Here is a 23,028-nt window from a genome sequence, read left to right on the forward strand (position 1 = left end):
TCTTGAATCTACCCATCTATTCTTCCCGTTCGCTCCGTCTCCACCTCCATCAATCAGTCCTGCAAGTTCTCCGATATCCACCAAGTCCGGCGTGACGTACATTGATTATGGGCCCGGGACACCTTCGACACCAGTAAGCCTGCACTCGTTTGGAGAACGCCCTCGCCGTCCTGTAGCCGCTAGATCACCACTGTATGTCGCCGAGGCATACGACTCATTGACCGAGGATGAGCAAGAAAGCCCTGATGGCGTCGTGAATACTGAACAAGCTCGTCGAGAAAGGTCGAAATCGACCAGCCCCGCAATGTACGCCCCCACCCACAGTTTACACGGTCCTCGCACTGGTGACAGACGACACACTGCACCACACCCATTTGCACTCCCAAGTTCGAGTCCCCTTGCAAACCGCACAATTACTCCTGTCTCTGCTGTTGTTGAGCCGGAACCGGACAATAGAGTCGTTTCCGTCATCGGCGATATCATCGACCTTTACGATCACACACCTGCACCCACAAATCCCAATATCACTTTTGCAGACCTTGAGGGTTTGGAACATAGTGATCAGCCACAGCAAGACGGGGGCGACAGCCCAGGAAGACATTACCCCGGCAGGCCACTGCCGCTTCCGCCTGGTGTGAACGCAACCGTACAGCGGCCCGTCTCTGCAGATCTTTTTCTAGCAGGCTTGGCCCGACGTGCGCGCTCTCAAGAAGGAGACCTTAGCCATCAGGCCAACCGCTCTCCCATACAAGTGGCATACACATCGAGTCTTCCCCCATCCCCACCATTTCAGGCCCATGAAGGACCTCGCACGCAATTTGATACCTCACCCATATTGAGTGGCAGCTCGAACTCGTTCGCTGAAACTGAATCAACTGAGGGCGCGTCGCCCACCGCATCGCGCACGCAGGATGGCGAGCATCGTTCACCTGAGTATACGGACCTCGATGTTCTTCTCTCACGCATAGACGATGGGGACAGCCGCACCGGCGATAACTATGAGGTATCCGGAATCTCTCTAGCTCCATCAACGAAATCGTTTTCTCAACACCCCTCCGCAGAATTTGCTGCTCGTGCAGGAGATCATGGGCCACGGGGGACCTGCCCAAGCTGCCCGCACTCCTCCTGCCCCGCCTATCGGGCGGATCGAGCAGCAGCGCCGGCGGGTCACAAAAGACGGGCGCGTGAAGCTTAAGTTGGCGCTGCTGGGTGTTACGGTTGATCGATGCGGCATCTGTCTTTCACAATTCAAGGACGGTCAGCTGGCAGGTTTAGGCGCAGGGTGTCAACATGCGTAAGTATCCCTCTCCTTTATACCGCTTATTAAAGTGGCATTGACCTCAATGTTTGGTGTCGGTGTTGTTTATAGGTTCCACGAGAAGTGTTTGAGCAGCTGGCTTGCTCGCAATCACACATGTCCGCTGTGTAGAGCTCCATTTGCATAAGCTGTCCGCGTTGATCGCTCTGTTACTCTCACCCCACACATCCTCATTAAGAGATCATGATACATGTTCTTCATAGGGACTCAGTGGCTGTTGTGCATCAAGTTTTAAGTTCGAGCTTTACGCTGCAATCTTGTCAGTTACATGTAGCACCCCCCCTGCTCTTTGGGCAACTGTCGACTGTATCGTTTACAAAGTGTATAGCCATACATCAGAGTCCAATTTCGTTCAGTCCGAAAGTCCCATCGCTCATATACATCTGATACAGCGACTGTGGGTTCTATGGGGTCTCCTGTACATCATCGTCTATCCACGAGACCTTGTCAGTGTTCTGCATCACTATGGCAGAGTCTTCAATCCCCGGGAGGCGAGGTAGTGCCAAGGTTAACGACGCCACGTCGTGCATTCGGAAGATCCTACAGATTTGGGCGAAAACTTGGGCTCTGTGCTTATATATGAACGGCTTCTCCGTGAAGTTCAGCCTTAGTGTTGCCCGGTAAGACAGGGAATCGGGATCGTCGGACTCTGGCAAAGCCTCGGCCAGGAGAGAGTACCAGGTGTCTATCATGAGCTCCATAGTGTCACTGCCCACCATGTACTGGGTAAAGGCTGACAGGATCGCCGAAGTGTCTTGCAGAGTGGCAACCTCTTCGCACTCCAGCATGACAGAGAACATGAGTGCGGTGGGCGTCGACACCTTAAGGGCCATCATAAACTCGGCGCATTCGAGTGCCCCGCCAGCCAGTGCGAGCTCGGAGAGAGACGGGAGTTCGATTGAGGGAAGGGAAGGCCTCGACCGCAGAGCACCCGAGGCAAGCGGTATGAGAATTTGAAAGAGACTCAGCTTCTGGAGTTGAGGCGTCCCCTTGAGAAGCTCGGCCAGCCGCTCAAGGCTTGGTTTTACACTAGGAGCATGGATCCGCAAGTCGGTAAGGGCCCCGAGTGCCGATAAATCACAGGGGAAAGTAAGCCCCTTTAGACACACACTCTGTAGGCGAGGAGTGCATCCCTTGAAGATATCAGCGGGAAGACCAGGCCATGGCGCGTCCTTCGGGCCAGGAAGCTGCCTGTCTGCTTTCAAGTACAATGTCTCTAAGACAGGTGCTGGATACCGCTGGAAAGTGTCGTAGATAAATTTGAAGAAGGCTTCCGTGCTCGTTGAAAGGGATAATTGTATACAAAGGTGCCGGATGCGAGGGAGCTCCGGTAATATGAGGGAGAATACTTGATATAGGTCCAGCCCTAGGTCCCAGAATAGGTCGACGTGTAGCGAGGCCCGCTTCGACCGAAGGAGATATACCTTTGTCCATTCAAGGTTCTTGAAGAATGGAATTGTCGTCCACAAGCTCGCGTTCTGCAATGCGATGTTTCTCCAGTGCCTGTAGACGTGGGTGACCTGGATCCACCCGAGATGTGAACTCTGTGGCCAGTTGTCCCACCATGCCACTGGATCCTCCTCGACTAGAATATTGAAGATAAGAGAGATAATGTCTGAGGGGAGTCGTGATATAGGCGCGAGGGCGTTCAGATGCGACTTGAGGGTAGAAACATGGTGAGCGGCTAGACGAATCTGGGCGTTGAGCTCGCGTCGGGCCACCTCAATATCGGTCTCGCTGCTGGAGCAGACAGAAACATGGGCGGTCTTCAATGATTTACGGTCGTCTGGCGGCGCACATGCCTCTGGTAATTCTGACTGGCTATCAAGAAGATGAATATACACTGGGCCACTGAGAGGAACCTTCGTTTGCTTACCTCGATGTGCCACTGAATATTCGTGCCATCTCCGTCGATAATATCTGAGAGCCGGGTTGAAGGAAATCAGGAGGTAGCTGCGTCGGTGAAGGCTGTTGGAGGTGAAGGTAAGAGAGTGGGCGCAAAAGTTGAGCTTTTGAAGCTCGGACCCGCGACGCCACCCTTGCCATATCAGAACAACAAGGGCAGTTTCAGAAGATTAAACAACAAGGGCAGTTTCAGAAGATTAGAAGCTTTTCAGATTTTCGATACTCGATCAACAAGGTTCAGACGATTAGGCGAGTGGCGAGCAGCGCGCCAACCGCTGCAGGCGCCCCAGCACCTAGAACTCCGCGCTCGTGAAGCTTCTCAATGGCACGCTGATTATTGAAGAATTCTCCACGGCTTAGAGGTTGAGAAGAATGCGGTCCAGAACTCAAAGAGCTTCGCCACCAACACCTCATGAAGCCAGAAAAGGACATTGTTTTCGGAATCTGGGGTGTAAAAGCATTCAGCGTTTCACGCAAAGATACAGTGTGCCATACAATCGGAGGAACAAAAATACAATAATCGGTAGACCGAGAATAGAGTAAGTCAAATTTTTAGTTCGGTACTCCTTGCCAATGATATAGAACCGAGCCCTGGTGGACACAAAGCAAGATATGAACAAAAGAGGTCGGCAGCGGCGTTTATGCGCGAAGATCTCACAGATGTATTATCCTTAAGCACGATTTTTCTGTTGACGAGTGCGATAAGACACTTGTTGACCCGCGCTTGGTTAAGATCTGGTGGTTTGATGAGATCGTGCACTGGCAAAGGGGGCGGGAGATGAGTGAGATATGATACGTGAGATAACGTCGAACGTACATCTGATACCACGGCCTTCGCTCTCAATGAGTCCTTCGATAACCGCATCGATGTTGCGTCGCAAATTCTAGAGTCGGGGTTGAGAAGCGAAGAACAAAAGGGCGAAGAAAGGGCGAACGGGATCGCTGCCTCGAAATTCGAGTGGCAGGCACGCTACGGTCTTCTCAATCGCCACCTACAAAGCCCAATAAAGAGTCATAGTTTTTTTGTGTGGAAATTGCGGGCGAGGAGAGAAACGTACATTTCGCTCCTTTCTCTCCTTAGCTGTGAGCTTGGGCTTTCCTTTCTTCTTCACCATCATCTTCTTCTTGGGTGCAGAAGACTCGCCCGTCTGATCGGCCATCGTCATGTCATTCATAGTCTCTGTTACCATTTGAGTCTTCTCGATCAGCGCGAGTTCGTGCGCCTGCTGTGCTTGAATGGCAGCAAGTGCGATGCGCGCATCTTCTTCTATTGACACGAAAATGAGATGGATACACGAATGCACATATTCAAGGTGACAACGCGCACCAGCTCTGCGTTTTGCAAACACGTATGATGCATCTGTCGGTGCCTGCGCGAATCACAAAACTCTCCCGATTTACATTTCCCTCCTACTGCACGTATGTACAACAGACACACCTGTGGCCAATCCACGGTCAAGGCATTCATATTCAAGACATACAACCAGCTCGCGAAGCTCTCGTTGAACGTCTGCAGCGAGTCGCCGAGAGCCCGCAATCCCGCAACGTTTGCATGGAGTGCGTCGGCCTCGTCGGCCAATTCTGCGAGCGCAGGTTCGAGGAAGCCGAGACCATAGGGCGTATCAGGGTTGTTCTCTGAGCGTGAAAGAGCAAAGAGGGAGCCTTGGGAGATGCGTCGAAGAGGTGTGCGGTGTGGGGTCGGGCCTGGCATCTTCAAAGTCGTTCGTGGCACTGGCGGATGGCCCGAAATGGCAATTCTGCTCACTTTCTGTCTCAGCTGCATGTTTTCCTACGATGTTTACCCGCATGCTATGCGCGCAGAGTGATACACATACACTTGCCAACATCTACGACTTTTTCTGTACGCTATTCGAGGGACTGACTATGGAACCCGGAAGACTATCATGTCGATTCGAGTCGCTCAAATTTCAGATTTGATACATCTTTCCTGCGGCCAAGCCAAGACAGCAAACTAGAGGTCTGAAACATTTTTGCTTTACCCCAGACACATAACGTCCGTGGCCACACGTGAAGGACATCTCTATTTCTTCGATGCGCCGGACTGGTTCCTGTTCTGCGTGGGCGAATAAATACATTGAAGCCACCACAAATCAAGCAGGTAAGGAGATAGGTAAGAGCTGTGGATCGAAGACGGCCCAGAAGGTGGCCTCGATATCCTCCCTCAGATGATGTTCCACGGCCTCAATAATACCAGACCGGTCGACATGTGACCACCCACGAAGTTTGAGCCCACGCAAGATCCTGAGAGCGACCAAATCCGTCAGATACATCGCAGGTGAACAATGAATGTCCGCAAGCACCATTGAAGAGCCTGTATCCTGTCCACACCCATGAGAGCTGCAGTCTCTCGCTCATCGATCAAGACTCGCGCCCATACATCCAACATCACAAGTCGGAGATGCGTGATGAAACTAAGATCCTGTATATCTCGCACATTACGGGCGACGTCTAACGCCGCTGTTACTGTCATTCTCTTCAACCCCTGAGACAGTAGCTCCATCCGCTGTAACGACGGTTCACTATAGTCCGCGTTGGCTGAAGGCGGAGCAGCGACGACGGTGATGCTGAGGCGACGTTTGAGTTCGAGGTAAACAGGATGGACGAGAGCTGCCCAAGCAAGGGATGTCGTGAACAGACAGGATCGAAGAGCACGATCGATGAAAGGGGTGTTAGGCCCTGGTAAAAGAAGGTGAATGCGAGCAATGATTGCATCCAAGATGGCGCGGAGAGCGTCCAGGGAGGTGAGGTGGGATAGTAAGAGCGTTTCATTGAATGGCTTGCGACGTGCTGTTACTAGAATTAAATCATCAGCAAAATTGAGAAATCGTCAGGGATCTATAAACCTCCTGTGAGGCATTCATAGCCCTCTCGCGCAAGGCGAGTGACATGGAAGGAATCTACGAACATGGTTTCAGTCACAGGATCAGATGCATATCATGGATGTGAAAATCACAGACAAGGCCGTAAGTAATCAAAGACCGACTTCTCCCTTGACAGCCATTCTGGGTTCATCAAGTTGGCCAAGATCTGATCCATCGAGGGAGGATCATCTCCACATAACAGATGTTCATCATAAGAAGAGCTGTAGGTTTGATTATATAAATGATGCAGATAGAGGATGCGACAGCTCACAAAGGTAGAGGTTTGTTGATTAATACCGCTGAGCACGCATTGATCATCTTTGCAGGGCGCAATTGTCAGATCAAAGAACAAATAATCGGCACTTACGCACCAGATGCATGGACCACTTGATCGATTTTTCGCCATACACAGGAGACTCATCAATCAGATCGCGAGTATGTGTTATAAACGCCGAGTCATAGACTCTCGAACCCTTGTCGTCTCCTGCCAAGAAGTCATTAGTTTTCTCTATCATTCAGGAACAAGATCTGATTCTTGACATACGGGATTCCAAGAAATCTAATAATAGACAGGCTGCCGCATTTTCCTGAGACACCTTAGTTGTCACTCCATCTTCCCTGGCAAGCTTGAAGGCCTCGCTACAAAAAAAATTGCAGACACCTTCACGTTTGACGCCGTATTCACGTAGATCGGGTTCAGTGTACGGATAACTAGGAGTGGGAATTAGATGGCCGATGATGAGAGCGTCGGAGGAGTACAAGGCGGAGACTGCGATTATGGCGTGTACCAGCACTCGGGATCACAAAGGAAGATGAGCAAGACGGAAAGAACAAAAGTGAAGGTCGGCATGTATGGTAGCCATAGGGATTGCAGGGTGGTTATGTTGATAAAGGCGTTGAAAGACTGTGAGATGTTCACGTATCATTTCCGAGAGGAAAGGACTGTACAATCAATCTCACCCTCAAGCAAATTCCTGACAAGAGAAGTATAAACCTCGCACGAGCTGATCCGGGACATGATGTTAAGACCGAGTACGGGTTGAAAGGGAGCTGAGCAGCTGTTATCTCGGGGAGGGGAGCTCGGAGCAGGGCCTGGCGTAGAAGACGAGCTCTGACTTGTACTCGCTGCCCGCACGGGGCTACAGCTCCATATCAGACATTAAGCCTATAAGCTATAGGATTATTATGCATGGAAGGAGGTGAAGACACCTTGGTTCAATAGCGGCCTTCACCTTCCTCGTCGGCTTTCTACGGACGACGGGCGTGGTCTTACATCTTTGATAGAAGGTACAAGGTGAGATATTAGACGGCTATTGTGAATAAAGAGTACTGACGCTATCCCTTTTGCAAGACACCTAGGGCACGGTGAGCCATTTGGCTGCCGGTGACAAAGTACTCGCTTTGCTTTGCACCAGTCACAAGCTGGAGGTTTCTTTTTGCGTTGCTCGGTGATATTCAGAGGCAAGATGACGGAGAAATCATTGCAAATGGTAGATTCGACCATGTCGAGTCGGTATTTCGTGAATAGTAGGGACGTCAAGTGCCGACGTGTCCCCGAGACACCTTACAGGCTGAATATTACGTCACCCGAAAGCAGTGTCGTTGAAAATAGTTGCGCATCTCCTCTTCAACAACCCCCGCTCCATCTAGTCTCCGTTGCTGACCAACACAGAAGACAGTCGTTCTGTGTTACGCTCCATCTATCTTTTCATCAGACCTCAACCAGATCAATCTGAATCATGATATCCTGGAAGACAACTGTACACTGGGATCAAGCGGGCGGTGTATGCAGAGTACGTTGTTCACACGGGTGGTCATACGTCGATCGTTCGGACATCGTCGTCGCCGTAAAGCAGCATTTGCGGGGAGATGTAGACGATTACATCCAGGTAACTCTTAATGCGTATCCTACGTGTTGATCACTTCCCCGTGTCCTTTGAGTTATATGGAATCTCACCCAAATAGCTTATTCTTCTATTCAGACTCCCTCCGTCGTATATCAGGGTTTTAACGGGATCATAAGCCTCAAGTAGAACCGGGTCAGGATCCTACGAGTTAAGCCCCAAAGGCCTGATTGTCGATAACATGTGCACATAGGACGACATGGGTATGGAGGACACCATTCCATCGACCACCTTCGCCTCGTTCGATAATTTGTCCATTTGAGTGTCTTATTGTCCATTTATTAAATAAACTAGAAGGCGAAGGAATGTTAGGTAAGTGGGATGCCATAGCAATAATCGAGAAAGGAAACGTTGTGCAACAGCGGACTGTGTTGATGGTGTCATGTACGAGCAAGTCCTACCCCAGCCTCTCACGCACTCTCGTGTGTTTCGAGCATACTCATACCCGCCAGATCTCGACACCCATCTTGGACGAACCGAGGCGGCCAAACAAAACAAAAGATGGTCATGGAAATCCAGAGAGGCAGCGCGTCGAGAAGGTAGAAAAATCCTTCGTGTGTAGCTAGATATCCAGTGTATCTGAACGAGAAAACACCCCAGGATTAGGACTTCATTCCCCCGCTGCCGGAACGTTTGAAGAGTGGAACGTACCCTTGAGAGAGCTCAGCGATGCGGAAGACCGATCGTATCTGGAATCAGAGATATTGAGAGGTCAACGGAAGTATCGGCTTTGTAGAGGAGTCTTACCAGGATCCCCACGCACGTGCAGCACATTGCGAAAAAAAGAATTCGCCAGTCTTCGATGGCATGAGTCTCCCATGGTTGCATGAGATGGAACGACGATCTTTTACGCGGGAACCATAAGCTCGGAAACACGGTAAGCCTACGAAGAAATATATTAGAAATTCTATCCTGTTGTAAAAGGAAGATGGACAAATATACACTCTCCATCCGAACACGAGTATGACGACCGTGAAGAATGCAAACGAGATGAGTTGAAGCACCAGGCCAATCACGGAGATCTATGGAGGGTCATTACAATCAAGTGAGAGCATTGATGTAGATGAAAACATGCCTTCTGCCCAAGTTTTGCGATATTGCCTGCGATAGCCCCCATCCCACCGCCAGACATCTGGAGCAAGAACGTCACGACATCACTCCATATGAATATCTTGACGATCCGAGAGGACGGAACCAAGAGGCATTTGTTAGCAATTTCAGGACCGAGTGTGTGTGAGATGCGCGCGAGCAGCACGTAGTCCGTAGCCAAGAAGGCGCAGGGCTAGGTAGTCATCACTTCTGTGTCAAGGACAAGAAGAGGCCGCAATGTACATGTACGAACCGAGAGCAGGACGAGCTGACAGACCGGGGGATATCAGCGATGTTCGTGAGAGAAGAATGCGAGTACTCACAAGCGTCGTGAAAATATACAAACCAAGTGACGTCGATGAAAACGAGTATATCATTCGGACCATAAGACCCACAGACATGACTGAGGACCGTAACGTCAACGATGAGGAAGAGTAAGCATGAGATCATACTAACGGGTCATCCCCACTGTAAGTGTTAGCATATACTTCTGGCGCATGATGACATAGTCTGGAGAAAATCTCAGCCGCCCTCATACTGAGACAGAATGTGATATGACGCACGCCGCCAATGTACCAGCCCAGATACAGCGTAGCAAATGGTGCTCAGTATGGCAGGCCATAGTTTCGGGATATAAGCGGCACTACGAGACAGCGTAAGGAGGGTAAGCTTATAATTGGAGCCCAAGCGATGGTATTCACATTGGTCTCTTCGAAGTGTCGTCCCTTGGTATGCGCACAGAAGTTTCATCGTCGGCGGCGGCAGCCGAGAGGATTGACGAGATGATCAGCACCAGTGCCAGTGCGGGAAGTTTGAAATTCAGCATCGCAAGAGAGGCTTGAGTCTCAAGAGAGAGGGTATGAGGAATAGCGAGAACATGGCTGGATACGGGTCTTTTGTAGGGCGAGTTGGCCAAGCAGCGAGCTGCTTGTAACACTTTGGACAAATCAAAAGGATGCCAAAAGCGGAAGTAGCGAGACGGCCGCAGTACGCCGCAGCCCACAGCCATTACCACAGGCGATAATCAGAGATCCTGAATGTCTGTCCAGTGTCCTGGGAGATTTGCTGGTGCAGCGTTCCTTTCAAAAGCCCTTCAGAAATGTAAGCTCTTTCGGGATACCAGTCGCAACCCCACAAGCACGTGACTCCCGAGTTGTTAGTGAGGTGCCGCGGGACCGAGAAACAATGTTGAAGAGCACCACAAACATGGTACAAGAAGGGCTGTCAGTCAAATACCGCCAATGATTGCGTGCATCAGCTTAGCCCCTCCCCTAATTTTCTCCTTTCCTCCTCGATGGCTCTCGGCCCGTCCGTCTTCTCGTCGAATCTGTAGATCGGCCAATCCAACAACACGGTCCGCTTCACGATCTCCGGAAGGCGACGGTACAATGCAGGCGGAAGCGGGACCAAGAGCGAGGTAGAGCGCAGATAAGCCTTGTACGCCGTCCACGCGGAAACGCCCTCGTCAGGCGCACGGGGACCGTGGGTCATCAGGTAGAATCGGCGCGCAGACGGCTTTTCAGCCGTAGGGACGCCTGAGCCGAAGAGGAGGAGCCTGTGGAGAGTGACAAATGTGAGGCGAGGTTGTAGGCGGCAGGGCAGGGGGCATATCAAGTACATACAGTGTGGTGAAGAGCGGAGATACGACGGAACCATATTGTGCAGCTTTTGCGGAGCCTGCCAGCGCGCCGTTCGTGCTCGGGGAAATGGTTAAGATCCAGATACCCCACCAACACATGATCCTGAGGGGCGATGAGTTCAGATTTCCTGAGAGTTACAGAAGGCGCGATCGGACTTACTCTCCGAAGTATGGTGGATGACGAGACCACGCCCAAATACCGTACTATCGGATCAACGTCAGTAAGAACGTCTACAATTCCCGAGAAGCAGATACACGCACGGTGTTGGGCTGGTTTCTCGGGGGCTTTGTGGACTTGTAATAAAACTAAAACAAAGTCTCGGCCATCAGCTTTCTACAAAACAACAAGATAGCGGAACCTTCTGCGCATCCGCGACCGTCTCCACAATCCACCCAAGAGCCCAGATAACGATCCCCGCGATATCTTTCGACGTGCCGAAAGCGGGGTTCACGCCGCCCCGTGCAGGGTCAGACACCGCGGGCGAGTTGAGAATGATGACAGGCAGTGAAACAGTCCACACCTAGGTATGCCGTGCGGTGGAGACATAAATGATATGCAAGTCAGAGCAGAACGCAAGAGGCGGGGGCTGGCAGCGTACCCAGACAATTTGGCCTGCGAACAGCCCAGGCACAGTGGTAGAGTGAGCAAAGACCGTGAGGAGACAGTGATTATATGCAGGGTCACGTACCGATCCAGAAGGCTAGATGTGGTATCAAAGGATTGTCATAAACACAAACATGATGAGTGAGTACGCAGCATGACTTTGAGACCCACCGAAAAACTTGAAAAAATGCGACCTGATCTCGTCAAACCGCGCGTCGCTCCCCACCTTCAATACACGGAACAGCAAAAACCCTGCGCGTATGTGAGTACATAATCCAAGACCCTCGTCGGCACAAAACAAGCCGCATACACGCATATATGCACATGCACACGCATGCAGATGGCACAGAACGACACACAGTACTCACCGGCCAAGCGCGTTGCCCACACCATGACGAGGACACTCGCGACCACATTGCGCACGTAGAACGTGTTGCCGATCAACAGCGTGAGCAGGGCTGGATGACGTCCCGCAAAAGACATTGAGCAAGCGCCGTCCCGTTCAGCGCTTGGGGACGCACCTAACAAGAGAAAGTTTGAGCCTGTCCAGATGAAACGAAACCAAATCGTCAGCGCTCCGCACTCCGCATCGAAGAGAGCTCAAACACCCGCCTCCCGTGAAATCCGTAATCTTGTCAAACTGTCCAATGACCCGACAATCAGCTAACTCCCGATCAATACAACTCGAGATGAACGTAACTCACCTGAAAAGTCCAAGCGATCGCAAATCCTAAGAGCTGATACCCCGTCGTAACAAGGATCGCGAGACCCAGGTAATACGGGTCGAGCGCGTGCACAGGGGCCATGATATCAATCGGCTGTAGCGCGGTGCTTCAAATTGAGATTCAGCCGTCCACTCGCAAATGTGATGCAGACAAGGCTTTCGAGACAAGACGATGAGAAGGCCTTAAGACGGACACCGTTAAGGGGATAGAATGACAGCGTAGAGCATGCCAGCAGTCGCCAGGACTGTTAGAAATACGACGAGATGTTGGAGAGAGACAACGTCGATGCGCCGCCCACGATTGACACTGATCACGCTGTCCGTCATCGCGACCGTCTCATGAAGCATCGGCCACGTTAACTCAAGCTGCCCCATATCGAGCATAATCCAAAATCTGGTCAGCATCGCGAATTCTTGACAACCTATTTATTCCAAACTTTGGCAGTCGTGGTTGTTTTTAAACTGGCAGAAATTCTATTATGGCATCCTCATTACTTGACTACTTAGATCGTCGTGTCTTTTGCTCTTGGATGGAAATTACGCGACATATATAAATCGCACGTCACGGATTAACACACGTAGCGAGCGGATCGAATCGTTAAACAAGAGACCGGTCGGGCGCAGAAAGGCTCTCGAGTGGAAAAAGGATGAGGAAATATGGGTGTACGGAATACGCGATGTAATGCATGACTGTGTGCGTGCAGGAACGTGGATCGATGAAGAAAGGAGCGTGAACCATAGCGTCGTGCTGCCCTACGTTCTCCACAGCAAGGCATGCCAACAGGGTGTCCGGTGTCGGGGGAGGGTGTACGGAGGGGTAAATAGATAGGAAGGAGAGGACACCGGAGCCCGAGACAAGTCTAGCCAGAGAAACAGCGGGGACGGCAACGATCTGCGGCTCCGTCGTCTATGCGGTAGGGCGCGATGGGTGGCGGGCAAGGGTCTGCCCGGTCTGGTGTGCCTGGATGCTGCTGAAGCGCTGGAGCTCTTCAGGCTTGACGCGCACCTTCTGGCCGAAGCCGACCTTGCGGGCAGCACGACGGATGAAGGAGGTACGGTTCGAGTAGAGCGATTCGTGGATCGAGGCGACGCGGGACTGGGTGCGAGTGATGGGCACACCGGTTTCCGCTGAAGCACGAGTGGCAGCAGCCGCCTCGGCCTCGTGACGCTCGCGTAGGTACTTGATGACGGTGGCCTTCATCGCAAACTTGATGAGGTCCAACGGGAGGAACCACACGATGTTCTGCAAAACGCTATTGAGCTCTTGCATAATCACCAATGATCAGAGCGACGTACCCAGACCCACACGATACCAATCCATCCACCAGAGATACCCTTGATCTGCGTGAATCCCCAGTCGGCGTACGCGGCAATGATCGAGGAGACAAGCTGGGCAACGCAGAAAGCACCCATCAAGGCGAACGAGGGACGTTCCATGAAGAAGAATCCGTGCGAACGCGTGACGAAGATCAAAGCCTGCGAGATGATAGCGACCTGAAGGTACACAATCATGTGAAGCTGAGGATCGTCGATGGAGATCTGGCCAGCGGGAGATTCGAGGCTGACACCAAACTTCCTTTGGAAGAAGCTCGACTCCATGATGACCACGACAAGGATGACACTGTCATGAACAGTTTAGCATACACACGTACGAAGCGAGATACGGTACTTACGTCGAGGCAGTCAGGTATAGACCATATGCGACAGCATACGAGAAGATCTCAGCCAGGTCCCAACTATCAGGGGTCATTGAAGGCAAGACACGATCGACGGACAGCGTCATGATGGTACCGTCGTTGAGCAGAGCAATGATAAGAACCATGAATGGTGGAAACTGGAACTTGTAACCGAATGCGAGGATGGAGAAGCAGACGACAATACGGATCGTGACGGCGCAAGCGTAGATGGCGTAGTTACGCATGCGCTGGAAGATCTGGCGAGAACCACGAATGGCATGAACGATGGTAGAGAGACCGGGCTCAGTCAAGACGATATCAGCGGCGCCACGAGCAGCGTCAGTAGCACCTTCAACAGCAATACCGACGTTGGCACGAGAAAGCGCAGGGGCGTCATTGGCACCGTCACCAGTCATGGCACATAGATGGCCGAGACCCTGAAGACGCTTGACAATTTCGTACTTGTGCTCTGGGAAAACTCCAGCGAAACCATCGGCATCCATGATCATCTCGTCGAGGGTAGCGTGCTTGCCGTTCGGAGGGGGTCCATCCTTCAAAACCTTGGCGGGATACATATGGTCACCGAGACCAAGACGACGACCGGTCTCCTTCGCAATGGCGAGCTGATCACCAGTCACCATCTTGACTTTAACACCGAGGGCCATGGCATCGTCAATAGTCTGCTTGGTATCCTCACGGGGAGGATCGAAGATAGCGAGGAGACCAATGAGCTCGAAACCGTTGCCTTCGCCTTCATGGTCATCACCACTGAGTTCCTCGTGGGCGACGGCCAAAGCACGGAGACCGCGACTAGCGAACTCTTCGACGTCGGCTTCCAGACGGTTCTCCTGTTCCTCTGTCTTGTTGCGCGTGCAAAGTTCGATGATGATACCGGTCATACCCTTCGTGACACGCTTGAGCTTGCCAGACGACTCCTCGCGGTAGGTGATCTCGGTACGTTTGTCGACAGGGTTGAACGGCTTGAAGTCGAGAAGCTTGATTCCAGCACGAGCACGGCCCACATCACCAAGGGCACCGACAACGGAGGCATCGATGGCGTCCTGGTTCTCAGTACGGGAGGCGTAGGCAGCGAGGAGGATGACATCATCGGCAGTGAAAGGACCGTAAGTCTTGATGGTGCTGCGGTCGATGGTGAGTTTGTTGGTGGTGAGAGTACCAGTCTTGTCGGAGCAAAGAATGGTGACACCGGCCAACTCTTCGATGGCAGTGATACGGGTGACAATGGCCTTGTGCTTGGCAAGCTGCTGGGCACCAACGGCGAGAGTGACGGACAGAACAGTGGGCATGGCAATTGGGATACCGCCGATCAAAAGGACGAGGATGTTGTTAAGACCCTCACGGTAGTGGAACCTGTAGCCAGCGTAGAGAACGAGGATCTCGGCAACGACAAAGATACCGATAACGACCAAACAGAAGGTACCGATCTGGGCAAGAATCTTCTGCAAGTGACCGGTGGTATCATCGTCCTGCCCGACAAGAGAAGCGGCACGGCCGAAGAAAGTGTTGGGACCAGTGGAGATGACCACACCCTCAGCCTCACCCTGTTTACAGGTAGAGCCGCTAAAAACCTTGATAAGCGTCATACAGTCAAACTGAAGCTAAAACTACTCACGAGAAGCACTGGTCGGCCTCCTTCTTGCTCACGGGGAGCGACTCACCCGTCAGGGCAGCTTGATCAATAGATACGTTGATGGCTTCCGTGAGACGACAATCGGCCGGAACGATATCACCAATTTTGAACGAGACCATATCACCAGGAACGAGAATAGAGGACTCGATCTCGGACCACTTTCCGTCACGCTTGACCTTGGCTTTAGGAGCGAGCGAGTCCATGAGGGCCTTGACAGCGTTACCGGCGTTACGTTCCTCGTAGAAACCGATGGCGGAGTTGATGAGCAGGAGCAAGACGATGCCGACAAAATCCTGCCAATCCGGCGGTTGACCTTCACCATTGGACAGAGCGATAGCGACGAGGGCAGCAGCTTCCATGACCCAGGACAAAGGGTTCCACATGAAACTCAGGAACTGCGGAGACAACGCATTTGAGACCGATAGCGTCACACATACAAATGAAGACTGACCTGGAAGAAGGGGTTCTGTTCCTCGCTCTCGAGCTTGTTGGGGCCGAAAATATCCAAACGACGAGCAGCCTCCTCGCCCGTTAAACCGTTATCGTCACACTGCAGAAGCTTGAAGACATCCTCGATAATGATGGTCTCGAGGTCGACCTTCTCCTTGTCGTAGAGGTCCTCCGCCTTCAATTCGATCTGAAGAGCGGGGTGGCATGAGCATACAAACTTGGGAGATGAGGTTGAGACGAAGACGTACTTGCGACATGTCCACATTGGCATCTGCGGAGGCGAGATGTAAATTTTCGCGGGACGAAAAAAAGAGGAAAAAGACATACGGGTCGCTTCCACTTTATCGTGACCGAAATCTTTGTACTCGCGCTTCTTTTTCTCGGGTGCTGCATCCTCCGAAGATCCGTTGGAGGCCGGTTCAGCCGGGCTGTCAGCCAGGGCAGGCGGACCAGCTTCCTTCTCTACGATGGGGTCAGACATGGTCACTGGGGGTCCGGAGGGGTAGGAGGAGGGGGACAGGGGAAACCCTGGAAGGGCTGTCGGATGAGAACGCTGGGGAGCGAGGGAGACGACGGAGCGGAGGAGATTGAGGGAGAGTGGAAGAGGGGAGAGGACGTCGACGGTCGTTGAGGAGGAACCCTTTTTATTCAGACCAAACCGAGCACGATCAAATCGGCCAAATAAGCACAAATAGGCAAGCCGCCCTCTTCCCCGATTCTCAGAGTCGACCAATCCCAACGCATCAGATCCTTCGTTCTCCGCACTCCCTTCCATGGCCCTCGGCTTTACGCATTCCCGTTTCCACACGACCCCTCTCCCCCCTCCTCCCGTCCCCGACTCTCCCTGCACGCCCTGCACAACCCGCAATCCATCCGGTCCGACGTCCTCCTCCTCAGGGCTCCAGCCTCGAACGGCGTCCCGGCTCCGACGGCTCCCGGAAAAACTTCCCATTCCAAAAATATATCAGATCTTGTGTGCAATTTATTTCCTTGAGGTCCTACTTAAGACAGCGCTCCACCGCATACATGCACACCTGCTGTATGCGCGCGACAGTCAGTCCGCCACTGCTCGCCGTTGCTCACAGCGTCCTGAGAACAGCATGTGCGGTCAATCTCGCTAAATATATCCCCCATGTGACTCAGAAAAATATATATAAACGACGTCATGGCCGTTATGTTTAAACACCAGCTTGCATGCCCGACCACCAGCGATGTTTGTTGTTTGAGCCTGTGGGGGCGCCCAACATCGTTCACAGTCTCAGTTGCCCAGCGCGACGTTAGCTCGGCCGCTCTTGGCCCTTTTTTACCCTTGCCCGCGCCCAGAAACATCGAATGCCGAGGCGCGGAGCGATAGAAGTAACCCCACAACAAGGTGCTGCAGAGGACGACTGAGTCCGCTTCCCCCGCGAAGTTCCTCCACGACAAATCGCATCGCGTGCTCATTGGCGACCTCCTCGTGCACCGCCTACGAGGACGACTTGCCCGTGTGGGCTCGAGACCGCATCGATGCCGCCAATCTCCACATCCTATGCATATGCACGTCTCTTTCTGGCGAGCAGATACAGCAGTGCTTGTACTTGGCGCTGTCCATCCTTGTCCTGTCCATCGCGCTCACCGCATTCATCGTCAATTAATCACGCAGGGTAGATCGTCCTGAGTCATAAAAATAGAATTCACCGTTCTAGGCTGGTTGACCCAACATGGACTCATGAATGTAATATTTTCGCCCGGTCGTTGGGGTCGCCCAGCGTCCAGAACGAAATGGAGTTGCACCTTTCAGTCGGTCCAAGACTTTGCCCAAGCCGATTCAGCTGTTCTCGGCTTCTGTGATGGTGTTGTTACTCGGCCCGGGCGACCGGCTCCAAATCTCAAGCTGGCTTCACCCACCACTGACGAGATCAGCCGCCCGCCAGACTTAGTCTCCGTTGCTGACCAGCGAAGAAGATACTGTAAAGCGCCAGATTGTCAGCGGTCAACGTCTCAGATACTCGGCTGGGCGGCAGTACCTGCATCATTACCTATCATCGCCCGCGGCAGTCTCAGCCACAGAACAGAGCGTCAGGCGCGACATCTCAGACCACACATTGGTTGCGCATGGTCCGAACGGCATCCTCTCGGCCGCAGTGCGCTCTTTTCGCTGTACGCTGTACTCAACGGCGAGCACGGGGATTCTCACGTTGCTGTAGTGCCTGCGGTCGCGGGTTCGGCCCTTGTCGGTCGACGACAGCGCATCCGTATAGCACTACGCTGTGGTCGCTGTATGAGGCTGCCCGCCGTGAGTGACATCATTCATACTCGGTTGCGATAGACGCGAATCCGAATCCCCCCGCCGTACAACAGACCGGTGTCGTCGTCCTTGGCGTGTTCATGAGCATATACATCCGCAACCATATCATCGTCGACGCAACACACTCGCAACACATCGTTGACTTTGAGGATCGTGCCCTGTTGCTGGCGTCGGGCGGTCGGCGACGGCTCGCGTGGACGACGTTCAGGGGCGGCTACGCCCGCGCCACTTTATCTTGTGCGCCTGTCTGCTGGGCACAAATTTGACCCTATCGACCTGGCCCGTGCACGTCATCGTCCATGATCCACGAGCCCAAACACTGCCCAAACACCAGCGCGCCCGCTGAGAACACGCAGGAACACGCAGCAGCTCAATCGGTTCGGGAACTCAAATACCGGCACGTCGGGATATGTACGAAGATGTACGACTTGCTCAGTGTTGCGGCGCCCTGCGGGTGTGAATCGGCTGTTCGGGGCGCTGACGAGCGGGTGTGGATATAGCCCGATGGCCTGACAGCGCTGGCTTACTTACGCTTATTACTTACCCCTCGCGCGCTCGTCATTGCGAACGACCTTGACGCCTGTTTGCTCGGCCTCTGTAATATGGAGACTTGTCGGCTCGAGCCTCGAACTCCCTCGAGGGCTCGCACTGGGCTCGCTCGGGCTGAATGTTTGACCTGATTACCGGGTGGACGTAAAGCGGAGATTGATCCTGATTGACCCCGTCGAAGACGAGTGGAGGCGGGAGGTGAGTGAATCCCAGCCGACGCCACGCAAATTGAGCTTCATGATCGGTAGGCTTCGGGCTTCGAGGATGCGCTTGGCATCCCCGACAGCTTGCGACTGCTACCTACTACAACAGCCTGCAATGATACACATCCGACCGCAGCAGCAGAACCAGCTAGTAGTCGTCCAACCCAAGCGCAGAGAGAGGAGGCATCAGATTCTCAAAGACATCAAAGAATCCGCGACGTTGACTTGGTTACGCGAGGGATAACAGGCACGCGACCAGTTGCATATAACCTCATATAACTTGCGCTCAAAAAGCTGTTGACTCTTTGCAGCTGCAGTCACCCTTCCTACTGAGAGCACATAAGTCGACGTGCGTAAAAGTTTGTGTAATTACTAACGACGCGCAAGCGCGCAGAAGTCAAATCGACTGGCTTCATTATTGCCGGTATGGAGGATCCCATTATTGGTCGAACAGGAATGCTGTATCTGTGTGAAATTCCCGACGCGCATCAAGACATTCGCATGCCAAACACATGATCCCCAACTGCTCTCGAGATAATGATCAATGTATGGGCGCTGAACGGGACGCTTGAGAAAATGATGGGAATTGAAGGATGGGTTAGACGAGCCGCGCGAAACCCACCAATACTGCGCCGCATAGAGATGTAAGGATGCGTACGCGACATGCCATAGGCAGCCGCTGTGCATCGCATCCAGCGCTTCAGCATTGGCTGAGAGGCTCTAGCCCCGTCAACAGCTGACGAACAATCACTGGTTGACTGATGCACACACCTAGACGGACGTCTGCCTTCTACGAACAACGGATGTGCCATAAGTATGCTAGGACTAGTATGGATAGGGCCACTGGGGACGACGAAGCATAATGATGGTCGCTGCAGAGCCTTCGCTCGACAGGAGCACGTTGCACATACAGGTCGGTGTACGATCTTCTATACCCTGGCCAGTAGCGATACGAAGAAGCGGCAACTTGTAAGTATATCTGTCGAGGCTTTAGTGTATGACAAATTCAGTACATGGAAACAGAGGCAAGCTGGATTGCGGGCTGCGCACATAGAGTACACATTCGAAGAGCTCCCGGTGCTGCATAAGGAGGCGCGCTCCACTGTACTACAGAGCCATCAAGGACATCTGGCGTTGTAGATGCGAAGCGGCACGAGGATCATCGAGGATGAGTGCTGAGCTCCATTGTACTTTGCCCGAGACTTGACATTGGCACAAGCACGATTCAGATTTGAAAGCCTCAGGTCGGAGGATGTGCAACATGAGCTGGAAAAATCCAGATTCTTGCTTGGCCGCTTCGTGGCAGTCTAACATAGTCACGACAGAAATCAATACATTTTCGAACTTGAGCCATGTTCTACACTTCGAATCGAGTGAGACTTGACAAAACAGGACCGAGACGTACACAGCAGCGATCATTCTCGGGTGAACAGAACTTCAGACGAGTGACTTTCGAAACGAGGACAACGACGCGCTATCGTACATGCGCCGAAAACAGAATCAACACATCGTTAGACCTAAAATGAACCGGTGAATCGCAGACCAGAAGAATTTACGAACGCGGTCTTACATTTATACGACAATCAGCACGTACAGGATCGGCGGCGTGGTGCATGATCAAGCGCCTAGAGGCTGCGAACAAGCAGAAGAGCGAGAGTGATGATCAGCGTGCGTACGGTCAGGATATGTAAAGACAAACCTATTTGAGTTCTTTAAACGCATGGCTAAGAGCTGCCATGCGTTGTGGGTGTCGAAGAGCACCTAAGTGTGGCTACAAGAGGTCATGTGCCTTTGTAGGTCGTTCTTACGATCTGAAGAATAGAAACAGCCCCTGTGCGGGCAATGGTAGGGTTTCACGCGGTTGGGATCATGGCATTTCATGTGAGATTTCAAATTCCATGCAGTTGTGAGGCCTGAGATGTATACAAATCAGTCAACATTATGAAGGTAAAAAAGAAGGCAAAAATGACTAACTTCGACCACAGTGACAAAGAAATCTTCCAAGCGGCGCGGCTTGCTGCTGCAAGTCCGGATATGGTTGTGGGGCCGAAAATATGTAGGAAGGTAGGATTCCTTCCTGAGATACAAGGTCTGTGTCTTCGTCACTGGGATCAGAGAAATGTTGCTGGAATTTAGGATAGGATTGTTGTTGGGGGAAGGATAGCATGGCTGTAGTTTCGGGATTAAAGTCCGGCATGTTAGTCAGGTATTCAGAAGGATCTATGAATGAAGTGGGCATGGCTAGGTCCGAGGCCGAAATTACAAGGTGAGAGAATTTTTCTTTGAGGCTCATGGTGGTCTCCACAGTAGCCTCAGAGAAGGGTGTATGGAAATGGGGGTAGGATGATCGTTGAAAAGGGAAGATAGGCCAACCAAGGGGGGGTTGAGCACCAAATTGGTCGAGCTCAACATGAATGGTGCCCATATGATCCTCATTGTACTCTGGCATATCAATCGGAAACTCAGAAGGATCTGTGGAATAAGAAGAGGTGGAGCTGGAGGATGCGGGTGGGCGGGTGGGTATGTGAGTTGTGTCAAAATATAGATCAGGGCTGGTAATCGTATCAAATATTTCGTTGGGAATATCGGCTAGTTCCTGATTGTCGATGTCGGTCTCAAACGAGGAAGTGTGGTAGTAATCCATCGGACAAATTGAGCTGTTGTAGGGGGAGATTGACGAAGAGTTGAGCGTCAAGACGTACTCAAAGCCACGCAGGGAGATATATACTGGCCTACCATCTGCGCGCAGTCAACATACATCCTTACATACTGTCTTCTTCGCATGTCGCAGCTTGCGAGCTTCGAATGTTCCGCGATCCCGATGCGGGCGCCCAGTTTACTTATGTTGAGGAAGACGGAAGCACAAGCTAGTGTGGTAGAATGTCATGCTGGCTAGATGGCCACGAGCGTGAGCGGTTATCGCACCGTGCAGATCGCATGATTCAAAAAAGATATAGGAATGTTGAGGACGGTCAACGAAAAAAGCGAAAGACCCGCTATGGAGGGCAAATGGTCGAAGTTTGTGGCCCAGGAGCTAACTTGCCTGTAGAGATCGAGACTGACGTATCTCTCGAGGCGTTTCACATGCTTTTCTGATGAGCTCTGCATCCTACTCTCTGCGGCTGCGCTTGGAAGCGTGCTAGAGGGGAACGTTATGCCACGGCGCGGATTGATAGCACATCTCGGAGAAAGTGATGTCATTTCTGTAAGTGGCCCGAGGCGCGCAGGCCACCACGTTGTATGCGCATGTCTGCACAGCAGGTTCTTGTAAAGGGGCTAGAGGTGCCGCAGAAGATGCCTAGTACTGACTGAGAAAATTTCGGAACATAAGTAGCCAGGTGGATTACTGCGCATCTAACATCTTCAAAAGTCTCGGTATGGCAGACTCGGATTTGCATATTGAGCGTGCTACTTACCTTCAGATATACAAGTCGATCCTCACTTGCAGGCGTAAATAAGTAATGAACAAGATTAGACATACCAAGAAAGCTCATTTCAGACCTCGCACAGATCACTTCGGTGTCTAGTCTGGTGTAGTCCTCGTATTACACCATTATCGTACAAGGCTACTGGGAGGGTGGGAATCAAAGGTAATCCTTCTTCTCTTTTGTTCGCTCCATGGCTAAGTACAAACAATTTGGGTAGTCTTCGTCCTGACTAAAAGGTAAAAAAAAAAAAACCCACGGTTGTAATGGAGAAGCTTTTCGATAAGATCAACATGCGTGAGGACCATACGACGACAACAGTACCGTTTCAGTTGAAGTTCGTTCAGAGCGTCACTAAAGAAAGATTATGGAATCGAGTTAGAGATGTGAACCTGAAGGAAACGTACCCCTCGCTCTTGTCCTCAGAAAGTAACTTCAAATACTGGTTCCATTTGTCCCCAACAACTTTTCCGCAAGAGAAACACCGCACAGGAATGATCTAGAAAGGGTTCCGTTGAGAGGAATAGCGCACAAGAAGGACGTATAGATACCAACCATGACAGTGGGAGCGGGTGAGGATGAGTGAGCAGCGAATTGGCCCGAGTGACAAGAGTGACTGAATGTGACACTTCATGACTTAGTGTGACGGACGCGTCGAAAACGCGTCCGTTTGTGGCCAGCGGGTTCTTCATGCAACAACGGCGGTGACAATGTCAAGGTTC

At 52.0% G+C, this 23,028-nt stretch overlaps 10 protein-coding genes across 10 annotated transcripts; 1 reads left to right on the forward strand and 9 right to left on the reverse strand.

Annotated features, from left to right (window-relative positions):
- Positions 1 to 1,520: 1,520 nt before the first annotated feature.
- On the reverse strand, positions 1,521 to 2,209 carry HETIRDRAFT_387812 (uncharacterized protein). Its single transcript, XM_009551513.1, has one exon. The coding sequence runs from the start codon at positions 2,152 to 2,154 to the stop codon at positions 1,723 to 1,725; it is 432 nt and encodes a 143-aa protein (XP_009549808.1). The 5' UTR covers positions 2,155 to 2,209; the 3' UTR covers positions 1,521 to 1,722.
- Positions 2,210 to 4,661: 2,452 nt separating this feature from the next.
- Positions 4,662 to 4,910, reverse strand: HETIRDRAFT_28680 (uncharacterized protein; the record flags this gene model as incomplete). The annotated part of the gene is made up of 1 exon (XM_009551337.1): positions 4,662 to 4,910. A coding segment is annotated over one exon (249 nt), but the record flags the coding sequence as incomplete, so codon positions are not given.
- A 424-nt stretch (positions 4,911 to 5,334) lies between these two features.
- HETIRDRAFT_107444 (uncharacterized protein) lies at positions 5,335 to 6,151 on the reverse strand (the record flags this gene model as incomplete). Its single annotated transcript, XM_009551514.1, has 3 exons — positions 5,335 to 5,484; positions 5,544 to 6,031; positions 6,088 to 6,151. 3 exons carry the CDS (start codon positions 6,149 to 6,151, stop codon positions 5,335 to 5,337), a joined length of 702 nt encoding a protein of 233 aa, XP_009549809.1.
- Positions 6,152 to 6,268: 117 nt separating this feature from the next.
- HETIRDRAFT_411111 (uncharacterized protein) lies at positions 6,269 to 7,186 on the forward strand. Its single transcript, XM_009551515.1, has 4 exons — positions 6,269 to 6,326; positions 6,377 to 6,589; positions 6,650 to 7,009; positions 7,066 to 7,186. Exons 3-4 carry the CDS (start codon positions 6,834 to 6,836, stop codon positions 7,157 to 7,159), a joined length of 270 nt encoding a protein of 89 aa, XP_009549810.1. The 5' UTR covers positions 6,269 to 6,326; positions 6,377 to 6,589; positions 6,650 to 6,833; the 3' UTR covers positions 7,160 to 7,186.
- Positions 7,187 to 8,611: 1,425 nt separating this feature from the next.
- Positions 8,612 to 9,848, reverse strand: HETIRDRAFT_163764 (lipid-translocating exporter; the record flags this gene model as incomplete). Its single annotated transcript, XM_009551516.1, has 7 exons — positions 8,612 to 8,698; positions 8,757 to 9,031; positions 9,081 to 9,291; positions 9,352 to 9,366; positions 9,422 to 9,501; positions 9,555 to 9,608; positions 9,662 to 9,848. 7 exons carry the CDS (start codon positions 9,846 to 9,848, stop codon positions 8,612 to 8,614), a joined length of 909 nt encoding a protein of 302 aa, XP_009549811.1.
- A 504-nt stretch (positions 9,849 to 10,352) lies between these two features.
- Positions 10,353 to 12,147, reverse strand: HETIRDRAFT_453910 (uncharacterized protein; the record flags this gene model as incomplete). Its single annotated transcript, XM_009551517.1, has 12 exons — positions 10,353 to 10,653; positions 10,721 to 10,840; positions 10,898 to 10,941; positions 10,999 to 11,043; positions 11,097 to 11,258; positions 11,337 to 11,350; positions 11,427 to 11,438; positions 11,513 to 11,593; positions 11,710 to 11,799; positions 11,863 to 11,883; positions 11,948 to 11,981; positions 12,046 to 12,147. The coding sequence occupies 12 exons, from the start codon at positions 12,145 to 12,147 to the stop codon at positions 10,353 to 10,355; spliced, it is 1,026 nt and encodes a 341-aa protein (XP_009549812.1).
- A 326-nt stretch (positions 12,148 to 12,473) lies between these two features.
- HETIRDRAFT_38894 (P-type ATPase) lies at positions 12,474 to 16,448 on the reverse strand. Its single transcript, XM_009551339.1, has 7 exons — positions 16,170 to 16,448; positions 16,091 to 16,113; positions 15,844 to 16,029; positions 15,375 to 15,787; positions 13,739 to 15,322; positions 13,362 to 13,686; positions 12,474 to 13,308 (listed from the first exon to the last, which is right to left on the reverse strand). The coding sequence occupies exons 1-7, from the start codon at positions 16,321 to 16,323 to the stop codon at positions 12,973 to 12,975; spliced, it is 3,021 nt and encodes a 1,006-aa protein (XP_009549634.1). The 5' UTR covers positions 16,324 to 16,448; the 3' UTR covers positions 12,474 to 12,972.
- A 1,292-nt stretch (positions 16,449 to 17,740) lies between these two features.
- HETIRDRAFT_453912 (uncharacterized protein) lies at positions 17,741 to 18,430 on the reverse strand (the record flags this gene model as incomplete). The annotated part of the gene is made up of 4 exons (XM_009551518.1): positions 17,741 to 17,789; positions 17,861 to 18,084; positions 18,138 to 18,343; positions 18,406 to 18,430. The coding sequence occupies 4 exons, from the start codon at positions 18,428 to 18,430 to the stop codon at positions 17,741 to 17,743; spliced, it is 504 nt and encodes a 167-aa protein (XP_009549813.1).
- A 2,218-nt stretch (positions 18,431 to 20,648) lies between these two features.
- HETIRDRAFT_223794 (uncharacterized protein) lies at positions 20,649 to 20,931 on the reverse strand (the record flags this gene model as incomplete). Its single annotated transcript, XM_009551519.1, has 2 exons — positions 20,649 to 20,794; positions 20,856 to 20,931. Coding segments are annotated over 2 exons (222 nt in total), but the record flags the coding sequence as incomplete, so codon positions are not given.
- Positions 20,932 to 22,465: 1,534 nt separating this feature from the next.
- Positions 22,466 to 22,884, reverse strand: HETIRDRAFT_67169 (uncharacterized protein; the record flags this gene model as incomplete). Its single annotated transcript, XM_009551377.1, has 4 exons — positions 22,862 to 22,884; positions 22,714 to 22,805; positions 22,566 to 22,660; positions 22,466 to 22,503 (listed from the first exon to the last, which is right to left on the reverse strand). Exons 1-4 carry the CDS (start codon positions 22,862 to 22,864, stop codon positions 22,466 to 22,468), a joined length of 228 nt encoding a protein of 75 aa, XP_009549672.1. The 5' UTR covers positions 22,865 to 22,884.
- Positions 22,885 to 23,028: the final 144 nt, after the last annotated feature.

Source organism: Heterobasidion irregulare (assembly GCF_000320585.1).
Source record: "Heterobasidion irregulare TC 32-1 unplaced genomic scaffold scaffold_09, whole genome shotgun sequence".
In the NCBI taxonomy this organism is placed as follows: domain Eukaryota; kingdom Fungi; phylum Basidiomycota; class Agaricomycetes; order Russulales; family Bondarzewiaceae; genus Heterobasidion; species Heterobasidion irregulare.